General features: G+C 44.8%; 2 protein-coding genes across 4 annotated transcripts in view; one reads left to right on the top strand and one right to left on the bottom strand.

The window, feature by feature from the left end:
• KCTD15 (potassium channel tetramerization domain containing 15) overlaps positions 1 to 15006 on the top strand; it is a 44671-nt gene extending 29665 nt beyond the window's left edge. For all 3 annotated transcript variants that reach the window (XM_053987277.1, XM_053987276.1, XM_053987275.1), the window contains exons 3-5: positions 269 to 413; positions 8442 to 8747; positions 13932 to 15006. In XM_053987277.1, coding sequence (XP_053843252.1) covers positions 269 to 413; positions 8442 to 8747; positions 13932 to 14087 — 607 coding nt within the window. In that variant the 3' untranslated portion in view covers positions 14088 to 15006. The remainder of the gene's footprint in view (positions 1 to 268; positions 414 to 8441; positions 8748 to 13931) is intronic.
• A 2369-nt stretch (positions 15007 to 17375) lies between these two features.
• LOC128812710 (transcription initiation factor TFIID subunit 4-like) overlaps positions 17376 to 27503 on the bottom strand; it is a 149038-nt gene continuing 138910 nt past the window's right edge. The window contains exon 15 of the mRNA XM_053987274.1: positions 17376 to 19153. Coding sequence (XP_053843249.1) covers positions 18986 to 19153 — 168 coding nt within the window. The 3' untranslated portion in view covers positions 17376 to 18985. The remainder of the gene's footprint in view (positions 19154 to 27503) is intronic.

Below are 27503 nucleotides of genomic sequence, written 5' to 3'. Positions count from 1 at the left end.
TGGGCTGAGCGTTCCAGGGTGCTTTCCTGCTGGGACCGTGGCCTGGCTGAGGCAGCTCGAGCCTGGTGCCAGGGCAGCCACTGCCCTCGCTGCCCCCACCCAGGGCACCTCACCTGCCCTCGTGCGCGTGTTTGTCACCAAATGAAGATCCTGCATTACCTTATGCACATTGAATTGATGCACCTAAATTGGTTGTTCTTAAGCCCCAAGGCTGTAATGAGATTTTGTCTCTTTTGCCCATTTCTTTTTCTCTTCTCTTTTTTTTCAGAATAAGTCGTCTGTTTAATGGCACAGAGCCGATTGTCTTGGACAGTTTAAAACAACATTATTTCATTGATCGAGATGGGGAAATTTTCAGATATATATTAAGCTTCCTAAGGACATCTAAGCTACTGCTCCCAGATGACTTTAAGGTAAGGAAAGCTACAGTCTGCAATCTGTTTTTTCCTCCCACTCTGTCATTTGTTTTGGGGCAGGTTGGTTTGTATGCTTGACCTAAACACACTTAACTAAATGTTGCTGTTTATTTGTTAGGATTTTTAGTATTTGTGTATTACACCAGGGATGCTATTATTTAATAAATGGACCAGTGGTTGTCATGGATACCAAGAAAAGCTAAACGATGAAGCTTATAGCTAAATCAGTTTTTCTAAACTAATTGTATTTTCTCACATTTTTAGCTTATTTATCAGGGTATAACAACAATTAAGAAGCAACGTCAGCAACTTGTACTTAGCAGGGTTTAATGCTCAGAATCTGAAAGAAATGTTTCAAATTTGGTTTGAACTGTGTAAATCTTTTTCTTGTTGGTGTAAAAAAGAAACCTTTAAACAAGCCCATGAGGGTTTGTGTTAGACAGAACCAAAGCAGATACTTTGATTTCAGGAAGTAATCTGCTCATAGTTAATGTCAAAATATTCTTGGGAGATGGAATTGACTGAGGGCTTTTTAAGGAGCAGGACATTTTTTTGTATGAAGTCATGGTGCTGGTTGTTTCTTTGCAGGCCCTGATTGTTTAAAGGTTCTTCTTTTGGCCTTGTTTGTTTGGCTTTGCACTTAGGAAACTTCCAACATTGTCACCCTCTTGTATGAAAATTAGAAGACAAAAGTGTCCAAACTGTAGATGACAAGATTGAACAAAAACACTTATTCCAGGATGAAATGATGAATAAATTGGGATGGCAGATGGGGATCTGCTCAGTTAGAGGATGCAGAGCATTGCTAGGAAGGAAAACTCCTGCTTTCTCTGAAATGCCATTTCACTTTGTTTTACTGGCTAGGCCACAGGATCACTTGGTCAGTTGTGACTGAGTGAGTCCAGAGTGGTGGTGGCTCTTGCTTTGGAGTAAAGCTGGTCCTCGTGCTGCCAACTCAGCCATTCTCACCTGAGTTAGGAGGGTAATCATGTCTGACCCACCGTGGGAGGGTCTGCAGGGGCAGGTTTTGGCAGTCCTGGTTTGAGCTCCAGCCCAGAAGGGCACTCCTGAGCACTGGTGTTCCTGGTGAGTGGCAGGTGAGCTGGAGAAGTGCCCCGTGGGATGGATGGGAGCCAGAGAAATGAGGGCTGGGTGGGAGAAAACTCTGCAGAGAAGAGAGAAAACCTGTGTGTAGAAGTGAAGCTAAAGACCAGAGCAGTCCCGGGGGCTGTAAGATGGATCTTGGAAGGGGTGGATGGAGAAGTGGGAGAGGTGCAGGAGAGATGCTGTAGCAGCTGTGTTTTGGACAATCCAGTGGGACAGTGTGAGAAGAGGCCACACCTCGAGTGCCGTGTCCAGTTCTGGCCCCTCAGTTTGGGAAGGAGGTTGAGATGATTGAACATGTCCAGAGGAGGGAACAAGGCTGGAGAGAGGCTGGGAACACAAACCCTGTGAGGAATGACTGAGGGAGCTGGGGGTGTTCAGCCTGGAGAAAAGCAGACCCAGAGGTGACCTTATCACTCTCTACAGCTCCCTGACAGGTGGCTGTGCTCAGGTGGGGGTCGGCTCTTTCTCCAGGCAGCACTGACAGAACCAGAGGACAGTCTGCAGCTGCACCAAGGGAAATACAGGTTTGATATCAGGAAAAAGTTTTTTACAGAAAGGGTGATGAAGTACTGGAATGATCTGCCTGGAGAGGTGGTGCAGTCACCATCCCTGGAGGTGTTTAACAAAGCCTGGATGTGGCACTGGGTGCCAGGGTTTAGTTGAGGGGTTGGGGCTGGGTTGGACTCGATGATCTTGAAGGTCTCTTCCAACCCAGTGATTCTGTGAATTCTGTGAAGAGAGGGTAGGAGAGAAGAGAGAGGTGGTTTGAGCTGATCATGGCCTCGACCAGCATCCAGATTTCAGAGGTGCTCAGTCACAGAAGCAGCAGGATTTGGCTGGAGCCTGGAGGGGAGAGGGCCCGTGGGTGCCAGGGCATTGTCTGTGCAGCGAGCCTGGCGGGCTGGAGGCTCGGGGGGCCGGCGCTGTGCCCGCTGCTCCACACCATCCCTTTGCACAGGGGTAACTGCATTTTATTTAGTTCCTCCCTGGGAGAGCTTTAGAGCAAACCCCAGGCTAATGAGGGCTCAAGAACAAAGCAAAGCATTGCTAGGTAGGGAGTAACTAAATCAAAATGCATAGAAGAATGCACTCTAAAGCTGTATTAAAACTGCACTGTAAACGGATTTAACTTCACAGAAATTGTGTAATTTTGCCAGCATGATTAAAGTGACAGAAGACAATAATCAAAGGCAGCAAATGGAATCACTCAGTGTTTCTAAATGCAAAACTCTATTTAAGGTATAAAACCTGACAGCTTTTCCAGTGAGACTTGCATTAAATGTTCTTTATGTCAAACAAAGCACTATCAAGTGTTTTGAATATTTATTAGTTTTTACCCCTTAATTTAATCAAGCAGTTTATTAGCCTCAAGGTTTAGCCAAGTTGCTTTTCAACTTGAATTGCTGCTCAGATGGTTATTTTGGAAAGTTTGGAATGTTAGTACCACACCAGCATTATTGTGTTTGCTATTTCAGTGTTGTTTTCAGACTAAGTTAACACTGAAATGCAGAGAAAGTGGGGTGTGTGTTTCGAGGCTAGTGATTCTTTATTATCAAGTCTGAGTGGTGTGTTTACAGTGAATATTAATTACACTTGCAACTACTACTAAGACAGAACTTGAAAGTGTCTCCCAGGTCTTCCTGCTGAAAGTAGCACTCCTATGGTTGCTGTAATTTTCCTGGGTTTGGGGGATTTTAAGCCACATGGAGTGTGCTGAGGGCTGAGCGTGTGGCTGGGTTCTGCTCTGCAGCCAGCCCATGCCAGGCTGGTGCTGGTGTCTGGCTGGAGCTGCTGCCAGCTGCCCCTGCCTGCTCTGGTTCAGTGTCCCCTGCGTGGGCACCGTGGGCACCCCTGGGCCTGGAGCAGAGCACGGGGCCAGCTCAGCTCTGCCCCACTGCTGCTGGGGGCTGCTGCCACGGGAGCTGCTCCTCCTCTGGTGCCCAAACTGCCCTGCCTGGCTCTCCCCTGCCATCACAGGGGCTCCCCTGGGACGAGCAGCACGTGTCCCCCCCACTGTCCGTGCCTGACTGCACACAAAACCAGGAGCTGCCGTGCCTGCTTGTTTGAGACTCACTCCCTGCTCAGAGAGCATCAAACAAAAATAGACATAGGCAATGTGTATATTGTTATTCCCTCTCAAAGAGGGGAGGAGCACAAAGGCACAGGACATCTGAGTTTTTATGTGGATTACAGAGATCACCTGTAGCACCAGAATGACAGGGCCACCTCTCTAATTTATTAATACAGTTACAAAATTTGTGTGCTTGCATCTCAATTCTTCTCAAACTGACCTCAGGAAACAGTGCAGTTGTCATTGTAGAAGTGAGCAACTTTCTTTCATAGCCAGGAGTCAGATCTTCACAGCACTAAAAATATAAAAGAAACATTGAGTTAGGATGACAGTTTGTTGTTTCATGTAATAAAGAATAACCAGCGAAAAATGGACAGAAAGAGCCATTTCAGCCTGTTCAGGAGTCAACATTAGGTACAAAAATAAAGGGTGTCTTTGGTACTGAGAGAACAGCACCAGGTGTGTGGGACACATGGTGTCAGCCTGTGCTGGCTGGCTGTGCCTGGGCAGCAGATCTGTGCCAGCCCATTGGCACTGGCATGGAAACAGCAGCACTGCTGGCCTGGAGGTCACACCTCCCACCTCCTCCCCAGGAAGATGTCAGCCTTGTCACACGTGACTGCCAGCATTTAGCCCACTTGAAATCCACCACAGAAAAAGCTTTTCTGCTGAACAAAAAGCAGAAAATTATTTTGTGAAAGGCAAAAGGCTGCATCTTTAAAAGATCTGTTTATGTTTCCTGTGAGATCTAAATGTAGGCCAGAAGCTGTGTCTGGAGAAAGGCTGTGTGCATCCCACCTACCTGTCTGCTCCCTTCTTCAAGTGACCTGGCAGAACTTCCCACTAGTTCCTGCAGTAGCTCAGGAAGCTGAAGGCTTGTGGTAGCTATAAAGGCTTTTTGTGGTACTTTACAGAAAAATTAAAGGCTGTACTGGCTATCTGCCCTTTCAGTCTATCAAAGAGCACCCTGCTTGTGGCTGCCACTGGTGGTGGGAGTCACCTCCAGAGTAAAATGTGTTCCTGGGCTAAACAGAAGCAGTTCCACTATCTGTCATAGTGCTTGGCTCTGGTAGTGCTGTCAGGGAGCTGGGAACACAGGGAAATAATGCTTGTAAGAAATGGGAGATGCATTAATCCTGCAGGACAAGGAACTCCTGGGTGTTGTACAAAATCTGCTGGGGAATGCTGCCTGCTGCTCAGCACCACTGCCCTGAGAGGGAGGCTGCAGGGGGATCAGGGCTGCTGTGGGACAGAGCTGTGCCCTGGGGCTGTGCCCAGTGTCAGTGAACCTCTGTGCCCTTGGCCACCATGGCTGTGCCAGTGGGATGTGCCTCTCCTGGATGGGGCAGGAAGAGTCATGTCTGCATCTGCCTTTGGTAACTTATCAAAACTAACAGCATGGAAATGTTCTCAAGCAGTTCCTGTGGCACCTCCCTGGCAAGAGCTCTTGTGGGTTTAATTCCTCTGCTTTACATTTCATATTAAACTTAAGGAATTCTTCAGGGTAGGATTTGATATCTGCAGTGCAAGGGTGGAAGTACCTATGCCAGTGTTACCTGGGCATCCCAGGCATTCAGTGCAGGCAGTCCAGAGCTGGGCTCTCCCAGGCTGGTCACAGACAGAACTCTGAGCAATGTGTGAAACCTGAGGGAAAAAATTGTGGGCTTGGTGTGCAGAGCCCACAAGAACCTGACCCCCATGCTGTGAGCCACTCATTCTGTATTCCTGGCTCTGTGAAACCCTCTTCCCTCCCTGAACACACTGTCAGATTCCCTCAGGATGCCCTAGTCCCTCCCTGCAGAAAGGCCAAATGTCCCAGAAGAGGAGCAAGGGCAGTCTTTGCTGCTGCTGGCTGTGGGCAGCAGTGCAGTGGGGCAGTGCAAGGTGTCCCTTCCCAGCACTGTCACTGGTGGACAGCAGTGATTTCTCTTGCTACAGAAAACTCTTTTTTATCCCCTCCACTTGTTACTGTGCTACAGCACAACAAATTGCCCTTACTGGCACTGCCTGACAGTAGTGCCCTGATTCTCTGAAATCACACCTCAGCTCCCAGGGCCTGTTACAGGGCCCTTCTTCAGGTGCTCAACCCTTCCCATATTTGTGCTGAACCCAAGAGTGGAACAGACACAGACATGAGAGGCTGACTTTAGAGATTAACCCCAACACAGTGGCTCAGCCCTGATTTCCACACAGCCCCCTGAAGTGTGGCACTGTCATTCTGGGAACAGTAGTGGAAGAGCTGTTCCATTTGAAAGCAGGTTTTCTTCTCACAAAATGGTATCAGAATGTAAAATTTATCCTGTTCATTTTAGGGCAAATTACAGATAGCAGAGTCACTGAAAAGCTGCAGTTGTTGGGGTGGGCTGAGTTGGCTGTGGGAGAAGTAAGGGTGGTGTGATCTGGGTTTTGCTTGTTTATGGCATTGCTTTTCTGGCCCGAGGGTGCAGGACCATTGAATGCTGTGATTCAGGATACTGTCAGGCTAGTCCAAAGCCAGGGAAGTCAGAGACTGTAATGTAATGGGCTTTGCATCCAGCCTCAGGAGCCCCGTGCTGCTCTCTGCTCTCAAAAACGAAGGGCTGTTCTTTCTATCACTGTCCCATCTCTTCTTAGCACATATTCACTTGATTGATTTTACAAATAATACCTTATTTTATAGTGTCCATGAACCCAGATACTCTCAAACTGGTTTTTCAGGACCTACTGAAAACAGCAGATGACTTTCCATTGCCTTCAGAAAGTACTGGGTGTTCCTGTCCACTCAACACCATTACATTTTTCCTTAGCATTGCACGTTTCCTTGCTTGGAAGAGCAATCCATGGCACCAGCAGATGCCCGGTGAACATTGGGCAGGCCACTGCACACACCTCTGTAGTGAACACAGTTCAGTGGTAGACTGTGCTGATCCAGTGTCCTGTACAGAGACTTCAGAATTCTTTTTTTTATTTAAGCCACTAATCCCTGTAGGCTTAAACTATCCCCTGTTCAGTTCCCAGGGAGCATCACTGGTGGACAGAGAAAAGCAGTAATGGTTCAGCAGAGTGCCAGTTTTGGGAAGGGTGAGAACACCTTCCATCACAGGACGAGGCTTTGGGGCTGATGCTGTCTTACCTGAGCCCAGGTGGTGCAGGCAGCCTCCACAGCTCTCTGCCTGGCCTGTTCCAACACTGCTTGTTGGTTGTTTGCAGCATGCTCTCTGCATGATTTCTTCTTTAATCTTCTGTGTTTTCCACCTTCAAGCTGTCCTGTGAGAGTGTTTGTTGCCCTCATTTGTTCCCACTCACTCTTATCCCTCTTCCTCTCTGCTCCTCTTATCCTCCAGTCCTTTTTTCTCCCTTAGCTGTGTGCACATTGTCCCAACCTCAGCAGACATCAAAGAGATGTAAAGGACTGGATGTCCCTTTTGTAAGTCGATCACCTTGCCCTGTCACTGTGAATATTCATATGTCTCCAGGCTGCAGGCAGCCCTGGGGTGAAGGAGCACCTCCACTACCAGTGGGTCTGTGGTGCCAAATCTGAGCAGAGATAACTGCTTTGGTTCAGTAATACCCTGCAGCAGGAGATTTGACAGGTTAATTCCAAACCACTAGGTAGAGTCACACCTTTTTGTGCTGCATGTTCATTGGCCTTTGATTTCCCCTCCTCCCTGAGTCCTGGGGCAGCAGCACACCCGTTACTTTTCATGTGATTTTGGTGCCCATTTCTTGAATGCTTCTTGTCATATCATTCTTTCCAAGCCAAAAGATCTCAGTTATTTCAGCCTTGATTTTTCTTTTCATTTAATTTATTTTTCATTTCACTGGTGTAGAACTGGCCTTTGTTCCAGGTGCTGACCTCCAGCACACCCCATAAAAGCACCTGTGGTGCAGCATTCCCGTGTGTAAAGAGGTGCAAGAGCAGGGAAAGCAAAGCCAGGTCTCTGCAGGGAGGAGCTGAGCTCTTGTTGCTCCTCTTCCTCTGGAGGAGGCTGGGGGAGCAAAGTTCCCCCAGGAGCCTTGTCCCTCTCCTCCCCATCTGGCTGGGCCTGGGGGGCTCAGCTGCCTCCTCGGCTCTGGGGGTGCTCACACCCTTTGCCTCCATGGACTCTCAGATATTTCAGCTGAGGTGGGAAGATCTGTCAGAATCTGATGAAACAATCACTGAACTGGGAATTGGATCAAACTGGGAATTTGAATTGCCCAAAGCCCAAGTGAAGTGATGGACAAATGGCAGGGAAGAACTGCTTCTTTTCAGCCCTTGGAGCACACAGCTGAGCTCCCAGCCAGCAGGATGGTCACTACCTCCGTGTAATTTACCAGGCTGCAAAGTACACTTGAAATACATGAATAGTCATAAACTGCAGGCAGCAGCTCAGCTGCTGTAGCTGAATTTCAGCCTCAGCAAAGACAGGTGAGAAGTGAAGCTGAACTGACATCTCCATCTCCTGTCGGGTGTGAGAGGCGACAGCGAAGCCTGAGATGTGCTGTGAGATCAGGAGTGTCCGAGGCCACGGGTGAAGAGCAGGGCTTGGAACATGTTCTCTTACATCAGTGAGCTTTGTTTATTGCAGCCAGCTATTTTGATTTCTTAACCCAAGAGCGAAGCCTTCTGGCATTGAGCTTGTGGGATAGTAAATGAAAGGATAATTCAGTGCAATGGGAACTTCTCAGTCAGCTCAAACAATTGAACACCAGCACCGTGTGGTTTTCTGTGGAGTGTGAGTACGTGGGTACCTGTTGCCTTTGCTCTCTTGCTGACAATACATAAGCCTAAGTAGGTCAAACAGGAACAATACTCATTTTTAAAAGAGAACTATAAGCATTTCTAGTTTCTCTCTCTCCCTCTCTTTTTTTTTTTTTTTTCCCAGGACTTTAATCTTTTATATGAAGAAGCAAAGTATTACCAGCTGCAGCCAATGATTAAGGAACTTGAGCGATGGAAACAAGAGAAAGAACAAAGGAAACATTTCCAGCCTTGTGACTGCTTGGTTGTAAGAGTGACTCCAGATCTGGGGGAAAGAATTGCATTGAGTGGGGAGAAGGCTTTGATAGAAGAGATCTTCCCAGAGACGGGGGATGTCATGTGCAACTCGGTGAACGCGGGCTGGAACCAGGACCCCACCCACGTTATCAGGTTTCCCTTGAACGGATACTGCCGGTTGAACTCGGTGCAGGTAATGAACAATGAACGGCCTTTCCTGCTGCCTCCGCCCTGTCTGGGCTGCTTTTTTACTATGCCTTCTTCAATTATATGCAAATTATTTGCTTCTGCCCAATTACTTTCAGTGCTTATACTGCAAGGAAACAGTTTTCTGCCTGGTGAGATCACAGTCTTTCAGGTTTTCCTAAGTCTAAGCAGAAAAATACATTTAGATTTTTTGTATGTTAGTGCCATGCTGGCCTCATAATGGTGTTATACTGATAAATGCTAATTTTTTTCATCAATGTATAGCCTTTGGCAGTTTTTTTTTTTTTTCCCTCCAAAGTGCCTCTAGGAAGAAAGAGAGAGTTCCAAAAACTACAAAAAAAAAAATCTCCACACCATTTTATAGAAAATGCAACAATGTGTAAATGCATAATTTATGTCTCACTCATAATTAAATGATGGTGCCTGCGGGATGGACTTAAAAAAATTGATCTCTGCACTTTTTTTTTTTTCAAAAGGATGTTCTATAAAAATTGCCCAGAGTATTTTAAACAAAAATGTATTTCATTTTATACTCGGAGTTTTGACATTAGGTTTAAAATTAAACATATGAAACAAAAGAAGATAACTGGACAGATAGGTGGATGGCAGCAGGAATAAATACGTGGTCTGTGTTTAGGCAGCAGCCTGTGGGCAAGCAGTGCCATTTCTCAGGGATCAGCAGTGCTGCAGCCAGAGCTCTGCTGGGGTGGCTGTCCTGGGGCTCTGGGCAGGAACCAGGTGCCCTTAACTTGGCTTTCATTAACACGGGCAAGACACAGCTCTTGCTTTTCCTGTGTTCCTTTGGAATACGCTAAAAATGCTCGTGGGATGGGAAGGGAATCCTAGAGGGGAGTATTTCCCCAGTTACCATCCTCTGCAGATGGGCTGTGGATGTGAACTGGGCTGTGGGAAATGCCATGGCTGTCTTGATAAACTCCCCTCTGGGCAAAAACCCCTGGAAGAGCTGGTCCATGGGCCAGGCTGGCTGGGCTGGCTGGGAAGGGACGTGCAGCAGCAAGGGAGGGCAAGACCCTGGATCTGCCAGGCTGCCAAGGGACATCTTCAGGAGAGTGTCCTCAATGTGTAAAGGTGGGTGGAGGTGACAGTGACCCCCCTGCATGGGCAGCATTCCCTGTGCCCCCTTGGGTCAGGACTCCCCAGTGGTGTCTTTGGTTGAACTTCACCAGGCTGTGGTTAATTCTGCACAGTCCTGAGCAATTTCACACTTGGGAGGGTTTGGGCTGGGGGGTGCTCAGAGGCAGCTCTGTTTTTGGCAGTGGGACAGGGAGGTGTCCCAGTTGCTGTGCTGGGAGGAGAGGGAGCAGTTCAGCTCAGGTGGTGGCTGGGGAAGAGCATTTGTGTCCCAGCCATGCTGTCCATGGGACCCTGCTAGATCACACAAGCTGAAACCATAAAGGTCATGGTGAGCAGCTCAGCTGTGCCTGGCAGAGCTCTGGGTGCCCACATGGTTGAGCACTCAGCTCTTTTATCCAGTGCTGGGACTCCTGGGATACATGTGCTGTATGTGTAGTAAAAGCTGAACACTAATTACTGTTACTATTTGAATGTGTTTTGAATTCAGTCAAAATTCAGACATAATCAAAGGGTCTCTTTGCAAGTTCATGTTGTGGAAAAAATTTCTGTCAAAGAGTCTACAGTATAAGTAATCCTGTTAAATTACATCATTTTACTAAATTACATCATTTTACTATATAATTAATAGAAAGTGTTTTCAGACACTTTCTGGAAAATGATGCATTTCTGAGACCAAAGGCTGATGAAATCAGCAGCTAATTAGCATTGGCTCTGATGAACTCTGGTCAGCACACAGGCACTGCTCTTCCCCCTCCAAGGATTTTTTGGCAAAACAATATTAAGTCAAAAGTTGGAAGTACAGTGAGGCATATGCACAGACTTAAGGGAAATGGGTAGTGGTTGGAAGAGCAGAATTGCTTGCAAAGAATCCCAAAGAGCAACACAGGAAGCCTGTCTGCTCTTTGCTCAGGTGATACATTATTTCTGCCTCCCTATGCTCTGGTCAATGTATTTGGTAGCACAGTTGCAATATTTACACATTTTTTTCTATATTTGAAAAATATTGTCATTACATGCTTTATATCAAGAACTGTGTATATAAAACAAAGAACATCAACACCTAATAGGCAAAAAATAATACAGTAACTCTTAATTGTACACCCATCCAACTCCTTGCAATAGTTCTGGTGGGAGTAATGAATTTACCTTAGAGAAAATTCTGTGATGCTTGTGAATGTTGAACATTAAGTCTTCATAATTAAGAATTTATTTGTTAATATTCTGCACAATTTAAATGAAAGGATCAGGTTTCCATTTGGAAAACCTCCCAACAAAATCAGATGTGCCTGGAATACTGGAAGACAGCATATATGAAATCCGAGCACAAATCCCTTATTTAATAATGTGCATGTGTCCCTGTACGTGGGAGAGTCACAGCTGATACTCAGTTTTTGGCATATTCTCTTTGGAGATTTTCAGCAAAGTAGCAGAGATGGTCACTGCTTTCCGCCTGTTTGTGTCTTACCTTCAGAAGAAATGAAGTGTATAGAGTCAAATTCTCTAATTGGGATTTAAACCTGTCCATGTTCAAAATGCTGCTCAGTCTCATGCATGGAAACACCGAAAGGAGCCTTTCTCCCTAGACCTGCGCTCAGCCTCATCCCAGTGACACTTAGAAGTGCAGTATTTAAACATCCTCAGCACTGTTCACAGGACTTGGCCTGTTCTGTTTCTTGCTGAGAAGACTGATGATCCCGAGGATGTCAGCACCAGACCAGCCTGCAGTCTGGCCCTTCCAGCACACACTGAGCAAAAAGGAATTGCTTTGTGCGCGCGGTGCTCTGAGGTGCGGTGTCTGTCTGGACTGGGTGTTTGCAGAGAGAGGCTCCGTGGAAAAGAACCCTGTGTTAACATCCAGCTTTCCATAGCTTTGGTCTGAGGCAAGCCAAGGGCACCCCCCTGCTTGTTTTGTCTTACAAGCAAATTGATTTTAAAAACTTTTTAGCAAGGATTTTGAAGTCCCATCTCTCTCAGAAATCTTACCTGCCAATCTTCTGTTCCACTATCCAGTTCAGTGGGAGAAGCCTCTTTTCCCGTGGCTGGGTTGTCTCTCATCTTCATCCTGTCAGGGCTAGGAGCAGTGATCATAATACAGGCAGAATATATTCCAGCCTGTGAAACAGCAGCCTGCTGATGTCTTATTCCTCCCTCTGTCTCACACTCCTCCTGCCTTCCCCTCTGAGGAGGAACAGTGTTGGTGTGTGCACCCCATTTCTGTCCTACAGGCCCCATACAGCCTGGGTGAATAAGAGGATGAAAGCTTTCTTTCTCTGTCTTAAATGTATTTTATTAATCCACTCTCCTGCCTCTTCTTTTCTTCTCTCTCCCTTCATTTTTCTTCCATACTCTGGTGTGGTTTTTTGATCTTTCAGTTCTACTACTTTCCTGCAGTGTAGAGTATGTAAAAATCAGGGCAAAAGTCAGGGAGATTTGGCAGATGTGACTTTCTGAGAATGTTAAGTCCCTGTGTCCCAGGGCCAGGCAGAACTCCTCAGGCAAGCTGATTTCCAGCAGACTCGGCATGACTTAGGCAAAGCTCTGCTGGAACAGCCTCTTTCCTTTGCCCGTCCTTAGAGCCAGGGTAGCAAGAGAAAAACGTTTCAGTTAGCCCTGAAAGCCAAACCCTGGATTAAATGCAGATGGATAACACAGGCAGCCCCTAAGGAGGGATCGGATGGATTACAGGCAGCAAATGCTGCTGCCATGGTTTGCATTGCACTAGGACACCACCTTGGACACAGCCGTCCTTCCAAAATCACGCTCCTGGAAAAAGCAAAGCCAACACTCAGGCAGTAGAAACGATGCACTGAGCAATGCACAGTGGCCTCTGGTGGGGCTGTGTGAGGGCAGGGGCAGTGCTCTGGTGGAAGCACTGACGTGCTCACAGTGAACTGAACACTGACCAAACTCCTTCTAGAACCTGAGCCCAGGAAGGTACAAGCTGACTGTCTGGAGGTGGATGTGTTGTTTAGACACTTCTCTAGGATGAAGAAGTAGTTTGTAAAGGGCTTGGTCTGGGTTGCTGTGTGTTCAGCACGGTGCTGGTGCTGCTGTGAGCAGGATCCTTGGGTTTAATAAACCATGGGGTCACTTCCCTGTTCTTCCTGCTGCCACAGTGGGAGCCACACTTTGAGTGTGGCTCTTGGGAAAACAGCACAGGCTGCTCCTTGATGGCATTTATCAGTAGAGAAAAACACAGCAACCATTTTTCCAGGCTGCTGCCGAGGGCTCAGGAGAGCCTGGGCGCGACCTGCATTGTGATCTGCCCAAGGTGGATCTGGCATCTGCCCTCACCTGGCTCTGGGAGAAGCCTGGTGTGTCCTGCTCTGCTGGGAAGCCGAGTATCAACACGCGCACGCCTGTGGAGAACGGCCCCGTTCCCCATGCCAGGATCAGTATGTCCTGGGGAAATGTGCTGTGTGACAGTCACAGGAATTAAAGTTGCCTCTGGCTTCCTTAAATTCGTGCATCTAAATTGCACCAACTTTTCTTTAGGAGGAGAAGGAGAAAATACATATTTGGGCAGTACGTAACCTCTTTCTTGGGCCAGAATAAGTCCTGGCTCTGCATCCTGTCCCTGCCTTGCTTTGCTCCCTTCCAGCGAGGGCAAACAGCTGTGATTGCCACAAAGATCTGGTGGATGTGTCATTTGAACTCCTAATACATTTTCATCTGCCAAGGAAGAGCTTCTCAGCCCCCCTCTCTCTCAGACTGTTCATATTACTAATGAATAATTGGCACTTTTTATTAGAACTGAAACCTGATGTTGCTTTCTATAAGGAGTGAGAGCATCAATATCACCACAGTCCAGTATTTTACTATATAATGTACTAAGCTGCTCTGCAGAGTGCTTATTTCTTTGATTAATTTTTGTTTTCTAGAGAGGTTTGCTGAGAGCAAGACTTTAATCACAGTATAGTCATTTAACAATAAGTTATAGAATTATAGCTGAATAATATTCATTCAACGAGGACTCAAAAGACGAAATCCATCATTTAGATCTGGTGCTTCCGAATGCTTTTATCACTAAAATTTGCTAAATATTAATCTGATTTTTTTTCCCTCCACATTGCAGGTGCTCGAAAGATTATTTCAGAAGGGATTTAACGTGGCAGCTTCCTGTGGTGGTGGGGTGGATTCCTCCCAGTTCAGCGAATACGTGCTGTGTCGTGAAGACAGACGACCACAAGCCACCCCAACAATCAGAATAAAACAGGAGCCCCTGGACTAGACCCTGCCCGTGCCCCCTTTGTAACCGTAGAAGTGTTTAATAGTCCCTTATGTGAAACACTAAGGATTTGCAAAACAGTATTAGCAAACAGATTTTGACTTTATGTTGCCCATTAGTGGTATTCTGAAACTACCTGTCACATAGCCAGCCACGGAATGCGTTTGGAAAACTGGCTGTCTGTCGTTCACGGTGGAGTTCCTGAGCACAGCCAGCATGGCAGGGCTGGGATGGACTTTGGGCTGACCAGCAGTGGTGTGGAACAGGCAAAGCTTTGGAAACCCTGGCCCTGGACTGGACTTCTGCAGCAAGAGCCATGGAAGCAGTGGAACCGACCAGCAGGAGCCCAGGGACACCCCAGAGCTGCGCTGTGGGGACGGGGCCGTCTGCGGGAGGAAGAACCCCAAAAACTGCACTGAGAACCTTCCCTGACTGCCGCCCCTCCTCCATATCAGACGTGCTTCACACCCCCAGCATCACAGTCACCTGGTGATTGTACTCACCCACATGAGCAAATGGCTTATTTTTATACTGCATTTCCAGCTGAGGTCTCTCTCTGTGAACAGGATCCAAAACCAGAAAAGGACTGATTGATAGTCACTGGTGCTCAGTACTTAACCCCCCCCACAAACCAAACGAAACAAGTGACAAGAAATTGGACAGGCCCATTTATGGCAATATTTGCAACAAAAGGGATCTGGAAGCACAAAATAAAATGCCATCCACCATCAGACGAGGGTCACATACCCCACGAGGAGCTGTAGCTCTTTTAAGGCCAATCTTGTTTTGACACAGCAACTGTTAAGTTTTGCATCATCAAAGAAGCGTGGTTCTACCAAACAAGCCACCCCTTGTTAATCATTTACTAACCATGTTAGAAGCCTACATTCAGTAGGAAAGTTTAAGGATTTTGGACAAGCCCACTCTTGCAAAGAGTTGTTAAAACCCTGTATTGCCATTGCCAGATGAAAGCAGGCCGCCTTCGGTTTAAATTGCTTTATTATTTTAAATTATTATTAAAATTTGAATTCTGTAGCTGCCCTCTATCTGTGTAAGTTTCTCTGTAACAAAGTCAGGGGTCTGTCTGCAGGAGGGTCCTGCTTCTGCCAGGACTTGGCACTGACTCACAGGGCTTTCTAACTCAGGAGACAGCACCGTGTTTGCAGGTGCAAGGCTATAAATAGCATTCTGCTAAATCCTGTTTATTGCTGTTTAGCATGATTGGGTCCTCAATCACTAATTCATGTGTTAATCACAATTTAGTTTCTCCCACATTAATTTATAGAATACTGTTGTAGATGATGAATTTTAATGAAACTCTTTTTAGATGCATAAATATGGCCAATGGAACAAGGGACAGAGTATTAAGTGGTCAACAGTTCTTAATGCAAACTGATTGCAATCAGGCAAAACTTAAAAGTCACGTTTAAGACTAGTGTTTTCAAAAGCAATGAGCTGTACTGACTATCCAAGGTAAAATCTAGGCAGGGGTCTAATTTTTGGAAAAGGGCTGGATACCTGTCCATGGAAAATCAGACCTCTGCAGGTTTTCTCACCTTGGTCACCCAACTCGGAAATCTCTAATGGCAATCCTGGCCGGTTGGCCTGCTACCTTAGCAGAACAGTTGAGCAAATCTGTCTACTTTAAGAGTTGTAAAGTTATTTTATTTTGTGGTTTTATACTTGTACGACATTCTAAATTGCTAGGCGTTGCCATATTTGAATATATGGCACAACATTCACCTTTGTATGTAAGATATCTGTAGAATTGTATATTATACATTTAATATTGTAAAGAACTTAACGTATAATTGTCATGTATTTGTGTATGCACATTTCTTATACAGTACTTCATGCCATAAACATTTCTGTAAAGTAAATGAACAAAAACAAGCACGTAGGGTGGAACACTCACTGTATCTCCCATGTTGTTTGAAAGAGGTGAGAATTTTTGATTGCGTCTTCTCCAGCCCTTTGCTCCATTCAGCTTGATGTAGCCACGTCTTACAAAAAGATAGAAGTGTTTTATTTATTACTTTCATACCTTTAAGTCCAAAGTATCCCTCAATAGTCTATTCAGGTTCTTGTTTTTATCCTGTATCCACTGCTGCCCTGCCCTCTGGCACGGGGTGAGCTGAGCACTCCTGGCAGCACACCCTGTCCAGTTCTTACCTCTCAGCCAGGGAATAAAGGTGATATTCCATCCCAGGGGCCTGCTCCTGCCCCTGGTGCTCTCCCCAGGCAGCTCTGGGGAGCGCAGACTGGGATGGTGCTTTTACACATCTGTGGAACGTTGGAAGTATTTGTGGTTGGTTGGTTGCTTGGTTGGTTTTTCCTCAGTTTGGTGTTTACTGTATTTTTTTATGGCTCAATAAAGCAGCTCCCATAGTTGGGGCAGCTTTGCTGAGGTGGCATTGGAAAGGGTTCCAGGCTGCGCCAGCCGAGTTAAATGTGAACTTGAGATGGAAAGTTTAAACCATGACATCACAGCATTGACTGCAAAACAGCACAAAGGCTAGGAAGACATGTGGAAACAATCACTTTCTTAGAAGAAATATGCCTTTAAAGAAAGAAAAAGTTAAGCTAGGACATGTTCTTTTAGTTAGTAACTTCAGGTCACTTATTTAAAGATTATTACAGTTTCATTTATATATTTTTTACTTATTTCCCTATATTTTTAGACATCAATATCAGCAAAAAACTGATTTGAATATCTACTTCTGGCCTTAAACCACAGCAACATAACTTAATGAAGAACATTGCTCAGCATCACTAAGATGTTTCAAAGCACCACAGAACCCCAGCAAAGCCGTGGTGTGCAGCCAGCACATGTTTGCGTGGCGAAGGCCAAGAAGCAAAGCACAGCCTGGTGTTTCACCTGATCCCATTGAGCAAAACTGTTCTGATTCGCTGTTGCTGAGCACTGGCCCCGTGCTTGACGAGCATGAGGCTTCACGAGCACTTTGTGTCCGGGCTGTCACAGCTCCAGTGGCAGACAGAGAGTGAGGGGGAATGTTCTGTTGTGCTTGCGGGGCTCCTCGCTCGAGAAAGCCACTGCTGAGCGCATCCATTCTCTGTACTGATGGCACCGAGGTTTGTTGACAATTTTATTAGATGTTTCACAAAGGATAAGAATCAGCACAACAAAACATTGAAGTATTTGGTTTTAATATTTGTTTGTGGGTATTCTGTTAATATTTTAATGCAAAATGTTTCTGACCAGTGCTTAAGAACTACAAGACAATGTGAAATTCATGTTTGATAAATTAATACTGTATGTCACTCGATGTGTTACTTTAGTAAATTGTTTTATTTCTTTACAAAATAAGTACAAATAAGGGAGTATGTTTTCACACAAATTGGGGGTATTTACCAGTATGTACAGAAATCATCAAAATAACGTAACTCTAATAAACACAAGGCCTTTATAAACAATATGTACAAATTATCAATACATTTAAAACATAACTTTACACTTCCTGGCCTTAAATACCTTATGAATAATCTTTTGGCTAAATAGCAGCAGTATAAATTTTCTTCTGCTTTTCATAAACCTTAAAAAATAATTAAAACCTTTGTTTTTAAAACTATTGGACAAATAGTTCTATTTGTGCTTTCGCTATGGTTTCCCATCAAAAAAAATATTGCCTCAAAAAAGTGGCAAGCATAACATAGTAAAAATGGAGAAGATAAATAAGCAAATGTCTCCCTTCCGTGGTACTGTAACACTGCTAACTCTGCAGCACAGCTCGTGCCTGTTCGTGTCCCACTTGATCCCCATTTCTCAGACTCGCACCGGCCTCGCTCGGCTTCCGTGTGGGCCCAAGTTCTGCTTCAGCAAAGCATTTAAAAGGCATTCACCCCACCTTTAGGTATTTAAAAGGCATTCACCCCACTTTAGGTACTTACAGCTGCTCCTCATGCTTAAAGCCACGTGCCTGCTCAGGAGCCTCTCTGGCTGGAGCCGTGGTCCAGTGTCCAAGGCAGAGCTGTCCTCGCTCCAGGTGCCACCGGGCTCACCGCCCTCCCCACTCCAGGAGTGGAAGCGGCCCCCAAAAACCTTTACAGAAACTTTAAAAATCCATATAGAATACTCTAAAATCTTTATTCTCTTTTAAAACCACCATTAAACCATACTATTTGCAATAAATAAATTAACATTTTTTTTAGAAAATAAAACCCAACTTTGAATCTCGTTACTAACCAGCTGCTACAAATGCGCAAAAGGTTGATGAGATTTAGAAAACAACTGGAAGCAAGTCAAGGTAACTCAGCTGAGAGCCTGCACACAGATTTCATACACTTAAGATTTGGTTCAGCAAATGGCTCAGGAAATGAGCTGTGCAGTAAAAGCAAAAATCCTAAATATATAAAATTTGTGGAAGTGTGCAGTGGCTGGTACCTTGGCTGTGCAAAAAATTGCCATTACAACTAAGTTAAATAGCAACAGGTATCACCATGGTTATTGAGACAGTGCTAGTAAACTGAAAACAAAACAAGTCCAGCACCGGGAGTGAACACTCAGGTCAACACCAAGGCTGGGACCCACTCCTGTGAACCTGTCCCAGGCCTGGCCAGGAGATGGTTTAGGTGAGCCATTGCATTTGTGTAACTTCAACACCAGCTATTTCAGCCTTACCTAAATGGCCAGATGGAGCAAGAGTTCAATGTTGATTTTATTTGTGGAGTTAACATTTTAAAACCTTTTGCACATTTTTTTGTCATTTTTTAATATATATATATATATATTTTACATAAAGGGAATTTATTGCATGTGTCTGACAATTTTACAAAACAAAATAACTGGAACATTGACTTCTGAAAAAAATAGAAGGCACATTAAAATGACAGCTTTCAAAGCAAGTTGAGCTTCTGTGGAGCAATCAGTACGACTGTTGGCTTTATTTAAGCAGAGCTCGGTAGAGCAGGAGGGAATGGCTCATGTCTCGCTCCTGTTCCATGTAGAAGATGAAGTCCCTGAGGTTGACTCGTGTGATTTTCTGCCGGGGGTACTGCCGGGGGGAGGCCGTGCCCAGCCCGGCCTGGCTGCCCCCGCACACCCCCACGCCCTGCAAGAGAACACAGCACAGCTGAGTCCTGCAGCAGCCACGGCTTCCTCCTCTCAGGGCTGCAGGATCCTGTTAAACAGCTTCACTGCATCACTACCAGCCTCATTCTGAACACATTACATCAGGGCTTTTTTACTATTGTTATTTTTGCTGTTCTTCTGAGTCTCAGCAAGTTAACCTGAGCAAAGGCCTCAAGTGCAAACATGTGAGGCTAAACCTTGTTCGCTTACAACACAGGACAAATCCATCCTGCTACATTCACTGGAGACGTATTTGGCCAGTTTAAATTCAGGAACAAAACGATTTTCAGCAGATAAGGTCATTAATATATCAAATGTGTGCACGAGCCTGCTGCTCATCCAAGGACTGGGAGCAGATGAGTGGAATATTGGGAGTCCCCACAGGGACCCCAGTTCTGTCCTCTGGGTCTGCTGAAGAGGGGGGCTCAGTGTAGGGAGATACTCAGCAAACAATCAAAAACTTAAATGAAAAATATCACAAAGACTCAGACATTGTGTGATCATAAATACAAACATACTAGCATACTTGTTTTGACAACTGTGTTAAATAATTATATATTTTTTAATTGGTTCATTGATACTGAATTACTGAATACCTCATCCTGGCTTTGTATATAGAGAGAAAATTCTTAAACTGGGACTGAGAGCACTGTGAACTGAATACTTAGAAAAGGAAAGGACATAATTACAGCCCCTGCAGTCTCAAGGAGTTTAAACTGAAACCTGATGCACACACATGTTCAGTTGTTTTTTCATCCATAGGAGTCCATTGTTTTTGTTAATTCCAATTGGTCTGTAGCAAAATAAAGTGTTCTAACTTAGAAAAATAGGTTTTAATCTCTGAAAATATTTAAGCTATTTTTCAAACCTCTAAGACATCTGGTAAAATTTTCTATACTTTTAATATCCCAAATTTACTTAGTGCTGCTCAAACCTACCTTTCTTTCCCCAGGAAATACTTATTCTAGGATCTTGACCCCAGACATTAAGAATACAGTTCAGGGTAATTTTACTACTGAAAGGTTGTAGGGGAAACACACATGGTCTGCTGAGAGCAAGGCATGGCACTGTTTCCCTCTGTCCACCACAGTCAGTCTGACTCCTTGCAGAAGTGCACCATTCATGTTATTTCTCCCATTCCTGCTTATTCAATTACAGCAGTGGGCAAATCCTGTTCTGTGCCCACAAACACCAAGGGCTTAATGGAGTGCAGTGAATGTGGCTCAGCTTGCAGGGAAGGGAGGGAGAAGCCCACAGCCTTTGGGCCCCTGGAGCATTTGAGCCAAGGGATTCTGCTCTCCAGTATGGAGCAGGTTTTGTTAATTAATTGATTGAGCCCTGAACCTCGCTGCTCACAGGAAATGCAGCTGCAAGGGCTGCTCATGCATGCTGGAGCCAGACACATGCCCAGTGCATAATCCAGGTATTCAGCAGTGCTTCGAGTTCAGACCTTAACCCAAGAAACACTTTGTATTCCTAAAAGAAACAAAACCATTTAAACTCTTCCTCTCTGTCTTCTACAGGTTGGAACACCTTGAGCTGCCTCTCACTGCACTCTGACCATGCACCCACTCTGCCAGGGCTGTGCCCACTGTTTCTAAGTCCTTAGGAAACCACTGTGTGTGTATTTATTTTGAATCAAACTAACTCAAAAAATACTTCTCCTTCTTCTCTGTTCCCCCCATGCTGCATCTCTCCCCTGCCCACAGCACTCATTTCAGATTCATCCTGACCACAGGACCTGTGACAAATACACTTGAAAGGAATGTGGCCACCTAAAACTCATTGGAAACCACGTCCATAGCACTCCGGAGCATCCCACACAAACTTACCAAACAGAGAAAAGCTGCATAATTTAAAAAAAAAAAAAAAATCCCTATATAAAACTATTTCTTTAGTCAGTTGAGTTACATTTACAGCAAGGAACTGCTCTCTATTTGGACACAGTAGCTGGAATTAAGATGTGTCAAGTCATATTGATTGCATTTATCACTAGAGATACTGAACTTCAACATAGGAAGAGCATCATATCCTTAACCAGCAGCAGAACATGGCACCAAGCTGTGCACATTCATAACCACACTTGTGAGCCCATCGGTTACCTGATCATGGTCTGGAGTTGTTTTACAAGGTGAAAAATAATCATAAAAACAATTTTAGAAATACAGAAGCACATCTGCAAGCTGACAGGACAGTAATTTATGTGTCAATTTGATCACTATTTAAAATTAAAACCCAGTTCGTTTGGTACTGCATTCTACTCAAAATTATTCTGCAGATGCTATATAAAAATATAGACTCCTAAATGCCATAATTAATTTCATACATGAATTCAAGTATAGTTTAAAAAATGGCCAAGAATGGTGGAATTGAAGTAATTCAAAATTTTCTCAAGAAAAATCACATGACAGATTTTTCATCAACCCAAACAAGCCCTGTGTTGTCCGTATCTATGGCAACTAATCAGTGTTATACAGATAGAAGCTCTATTAAAAGAATAAAAGTTGTAAATTGTTTACCTCCTTTATTTTCTGGCCTGCCACATGCAAGCTATTCCCAAATCCCACACACTCAAATATACATCAGCGCTAGTTTATCAGTGAACGTCTATTTATAATTTCAGGAAAACTTGAGACATTCCAGACCAAGAAGAAGAAACCCCATGTAATTTATGTATGAACTCTCTGCCTTCTGCATTTTGAGATGAGTGACAGTGACTTCCCATCCCCTTCCCTCCCAGCCCCTCCTTTCCCCACTGCCCCTCTTCCCCTGCTCCTTCAGTCCTTTCCTGGGTGGCACTGCACACCCCACAGCCACAGCAGGGAGCAAACAGATCCTCCTGTGCTCTCCTTGCAGGGCTCCAGGGGCTGGTGAGCACCTGAGGCTCCCCCCAGCTCCTGCTCCCGGCCAGGGCTGGAGAGCAAATCAGTTCATGGAAAATCACAGGCAGGAATGTGTAACCCTGCCTGGTGCCTGCTCGTGGTTAACCTGTAATCCCAGAGCCACGGGGACAGGCACAGCCTGCCTGCCTCGACAGCTTCACTGCACTCCAGCCCCGGAGTGATGGCATAGAGCTCACAGCATTCCCACAACGCTGCTGGACTGACAGGCTTCATTCAACTGCTGCAGCTACCTCGCCTCAAATTATGGCTTCAGAACAATCAGAGTTCAGTATGCACACTTGGAAGCGATTCTGAATTTATGTCAGAATTGTGACACAAGATTTGGGCCAACTTTCTCAGCCTGTTTGCTATTTTCATGATTTTCTGCTATGAGAAAACTCATGCTGTTTGCAAAGGGAAATACAAACAGTTCAGAACAAAATACTGACCAAAGATTTGGCAGATCAGTAGCTAAACATACAAGAGCCTGCCACAGGAACAAACCTGTGTGCGTGACAGGGAGACTGCAACAAGCTCTGTGCACAGAGGCCAGCAAAGCCTCATTTGTGTCACTGCTCCCTGGCACTACTGACCACAGAAAGGCAGCTCCTCTGCAGTGTGTGCATCACCTCTCCTCTCCCCAGGCCTGTGCCTTCACCAACCACCGAGTCTCCCTGCTCTCAAACCTTCACCATCTCAAAACTGCACTGGAGCTACTCCACGGTGGGCTCTTGTCACCCTCAGGTGACACAGGTGGGTCCCCACGTGACCCCCGGAGCTGCAGGAGCTCCTCAGCCCCCAGGGCTGTGTGGCCCCGAGCCAGGCACACCCCAGAGCTCAGGTGCAGCCTGTTCCTCTGGAGAGCCCAGCCAGCCTCTCTTTGCTGTACCCAAGCCAACAGATCCCACAGGAGCTGCAGGGACTGAAAATCTTAAGCTCCCTCCTACCTCTGTCCTCCTGCTGGGCCCCCACACCCAATTTGATCCCTAAGGATCCCCCAAAGGTTTAAAGGCTGCTGGGAAAGGGGACTGAGGCAGACAGACACATCTCTTCCAAAATGATCTCATCCCAAAATGGACAAACTCACCCACTGCTCATACAGTAGCAGTGTCTTTGTGCATTAAATTACAATGGTTACAGCAGCAGGTGGATGGAAATCAAAGTGTCTAAGTCCCAAAAATGCGCTGTTCCTTGCTCGAGATAAAAGTGCTTTCACAGAAGAAAGCAAATGTAATACAATGTACACTTCTTTTATAACAATGATTTCTACTGTTGAACAATTAATTTTTGTTTTCCTTCACAAACCCGCATCCCTTCAACTTTGAATTACAGAACCATGGAAATACAGTACAATATTCCTGTCAGGGAACAGAAAGATAAGGGCAAGGAGAAGATTGCATTTAATATTTTATCCATCCTTCCTTCACCAGAAAACAATTCAGTGCTGACATCTCTGCTTTGAACAGAGTCTTGATCTGCGGCTATTGCTTCTCTGAGAGCCAGAGACAAGGCAATAATGATAAAAGATCCGCTGGGTTTCTTCCCAGGCTACGTGGCACATCCTTGTGGCAGACTTCACTTCAAGCCAAAGTCTGAAAGTGGGAATCATACAGCAACAATTCAAAGCCAAGCTATGGAGTAAAATACACCAGGAATTTTGTCTCTGCAAGCTGCATGCACTGCAGAGGAGAGGGAAGATGAGGTGTCTATTAGTCTGCTCTTATGAAGAAGAGGTCTTGAATCACAAGAAACATTCTGGAGATATTCTGCAGCAATTATATTTTTACTTGCATAAAATGCTATTAGATCTTTGGCTGAGAGGCACATGAAAAACAGGTATAATACTATGTGTGATTAGCTGTCCCACATAAATTAGGGTTTAATTCAACACCTACGGAGGCTAATAGTAATGATTTCACTGAAACATCCTAAAATTAAGATGCCTTTAAAGTACAGAAATGTAATAAATGTTCATCAGCACCTCAAAGATTAACAATACCATATGAAATATAATTATATCTACGAAAATACCATACATCTTCATATGTGCAACACGGCAGCTCTACAAGTGTCTTTAGAAAGATTCACCACCAAAAGCTGTCATTTAGGCCTTCAGATGAGCAGCAGTTACAGGGAGGATTAGTCCCATGCTTTCTTCAGAAGCTGGTTATTTTCATTTGCCAACATTTTTACCCTGCACTATTTTAGTGCAACTGTTCCTCTAGACTGTTTTGGCACCCGTTCACTTGCTACACCCTCCTGGATGCAAATGCATCTCCTTTCCCCTGGGCACATAAACACACACCTCGCCCTGCAGACAAACATCAGAAAAACTGATTTGCACAAGTACTTACAAGTACTTCAAATACCAACACAATTGCAACATTTCAAAGACAGCATGCAGTAATTTTTAAATTAAGAAATAATAAGGGGAAGGTAAAGCAAACTAAGTCATGGATACCGTGAAAATTTTTTCTTCAGATGTGATCACTTCAGTTTCTAATTATCTGAAGTTATTTGAACCCAAAGAAATGGGCTGCCATTAAAAGCAGAAGATTTTATAGGTACCTCCTCTTTGTCTTTATTACATTACACCAAGTCACATATGCAAGTACTATTATAATAAAAAACCTGCTTGGTAAAGCAGCATCAAACCAAAATCTTCCAGTTAAGGGAACTGGGCATCTATTCCAATCTCACCACTTATTGCTCCCTCTAAGACAGCATTTCCCTCCCAGCTGAATGAGAGCAGGGGCAAAAAGCAGGCCACAGGGCATTTCAGTGGAAACTACCTGGGAAGAAGAGGAGTCTGCCCCAGTGCCAGCAATAATGAGATGAAGTGTAAGGCAGCTTTGGGCTGTGACGTTTACTTGCTCAAAAGAGATGGGTGCTCAGTACCCAGCCCTCAACAGTTCATTCTAGGTAGGAACCAGACTGCAACTGATTTTAATTCCTTAATCAGTGCATCCATGCAGTGTCTGAATAATCACTGCACTGATGTGAGGCAGAGAAACTCAGGTTTTTGAGATAAGCTCTGCATTCTGCAGAGACCTCCGACCTTTCCAAGACCTTCTGGTACCCCCACTGCCCATTTGGTGCCTGACAAGAGCACGGTGCCTTGTATCCTCCAGCTCCTCGCAGCACACTCACTGCTGCTGCAAGCTCTGGCTCTTCTCATTTCCTTTGTTCATGAACCTGCTCTTCAGAGCACCTCTGGGTCCTGCCAACACCTTTTTCCACAAGCATCTCATACTCAACACAACTCACTGCCTTACTTGGACTTAAAAGCAATGACAATTTTACCTGATTAAGAATTCTGAAGTTTGGGCTGCATTCTTGCTGTGGTAATTATAAGTGGAATATTCTATTTATCCTGTTTCCATCATACATGTATATTTTCATTTTGCTTGGAATGTTTCTCCTCACATGCTTTCCAAATGTTTAATCAAGTGCTGCTCCCTTTGAAATACTAATCCTGCCAAAGTTTTTTATTGCTATTTTTCAAGCATTGTGGTGCTTTACCCCTCTCATCTTTCAATACTAACATAGAGTTTTTTTCCTTGTTTTCTGTTGTTTTGTTGAGGTTTTTTTAAGGATTTGCCTGTGTTACTCCAGCCTAGTCAATCTGTACACCCCTGCACTCTCTTACAGTGGGAGTCAAGAAACACCAAACCAACTCTGGGAGAAGCCCTACAGCCCAGGATTGCAGGATTCACATTTTCCTTGAGACATATTGGATTCCCATCTGAATTTTTTTCTAATATCCTTGATATTAGTTTGAAACTCTCAGTTTTACGTAGTGGGTGGCCCTTTCCTTTCTAACCTGCATGACTGTGACTTTCATTAAATCAGAAACATAAAATAATTAAAATATTCTTGATATTCATCAATCTCTAGACCCATAAAACTGTAAAATTTAATTGTTTAAATATCTAATTAAAAGACACATAATTACTACACAGCAAAGGCTGCTTTTTGGCCTGTCTCTTACTGAAAACACTCTGAGCAGAACGACTGTAGGGGACAACACCCCAGCACACACGGTCACACAGCTGCTTCATGTCCTGCCAGCCCCCCACAGGAGGGGATGGGCAGGAGACAGAGAGAAAAGTACCCACATCTTAAACACAAAATCACTTTCTCAGCTCTTGAGAGCATGAATTGCCCTCATTCATCTCAGCTGACTTTTGGTTCTTAAGCCTAATTATGATGTATAACACCCAGACTTTATAATAATTGTGTTTCCAGCTGTTGGCCATCCTGCTCACTCCCAGCAACTGTGCAAGTGCCAATCAAGGGACTTTATGCACCAGTTGCCAAACAAAGGACAAAAATACCCACAGATCTACCAGCTCCTTAGGACTTTATTCCTGTGTGAAATCCGCTGGTGGATTAGTCACTCTCTCTGAACAGTGATCTAAACCTTTCCTTGTAATTACCACAGGCTCCTCTGTGGATTGAGGGTAGTGTAGGGCCCTTACCTGTACCCAGCCCATTAAACAAACCAAAATAAAGCAGGCAATGCAGTTATCTCTGGATTGAGTGGCAATAAAATTAAGCCCTAAATGCTAATACCTTCAGCTTGCAGGATAAACACATTGCCAGAACACAGTCCAGTGTGCAGGAAAAAAGACATTAACATTTGTAAATAAAAGGTGGAAGACAGCTAACACTCTATTACTGCAAACATCATGGAATATAATTAAGGCTGGTGCATTTCAGACATTGGGATAAGAGTCCAGAAGGGAGAAGTTACCTGATCATTCAGCCATTCCGTCCTTGATTTGTTCACATTTCTTACAGCTAAGTCTCACTCTTGGCTCTTTTTAAGTTAGTGGTTTGCTTGTTCCAAAAATATTTTAAAAACTTAGATTGGCACAAAGAACTCTCCGAAAAAAGGGTCCTAAAAGGAAACAAATTCCTACAGACACCAGTAACCCTGAAGAAGCCCCACTCCCTGCACTGCTTCCCCTCCCACATTATGAGGAGTGCCCTGCACACCCAGGGCCCTGAGTGCTGTTTCCATCATGCTCTTTCTCAGGTCCTTTTCCACCTTCCTGCCTGTCTCTCCCACACCAGGACCACTTCTCCAGGACTCAAAGCAGATCCACTTGGTGACCTGCATGCCTCCACCACTTCTCAGTGCTCTGCATGAGAGCATTAGACTGCCTACCTAATCCGCCCCTAAACTTCCAAAACCAGCCCTCTGCTCATACTGTCCTCTGACCTCTAAATGGCAATCCAGGTTTTTCTTCTCCCTCCATTATTAGACAAAATAGGATAGCAAAGCCTCGAGTAACATGCAAAAAAATTTAATTTATAAACACATTACTGCCAATTTCAACTTTGCTCTACACTTTAGAAACCCTGTAATCTCCTCTTACTTCACAAATTCCCAAATCCTTATCATCCTCCAGCCCATTTCACCACAAAGCAAACAACCAATAT

The sequence above is a fragment of the Vidua macroura genome, chromosome 11 (genome assembly GCF_024509145.1).
Source record: "Vidua macroura isolate BioBank_ID:100142 chromosome 11, ASM2450914v1, whole genome shotgun sequence".
NCBI lineage: Eukaryota > Metazoa > Chordata > Aves > Passeriformes > Viduidae > Vidua > Vidua macroura.
This window is presented reverse-complemented; position numbering and strand designations above follow the sequence as displayed.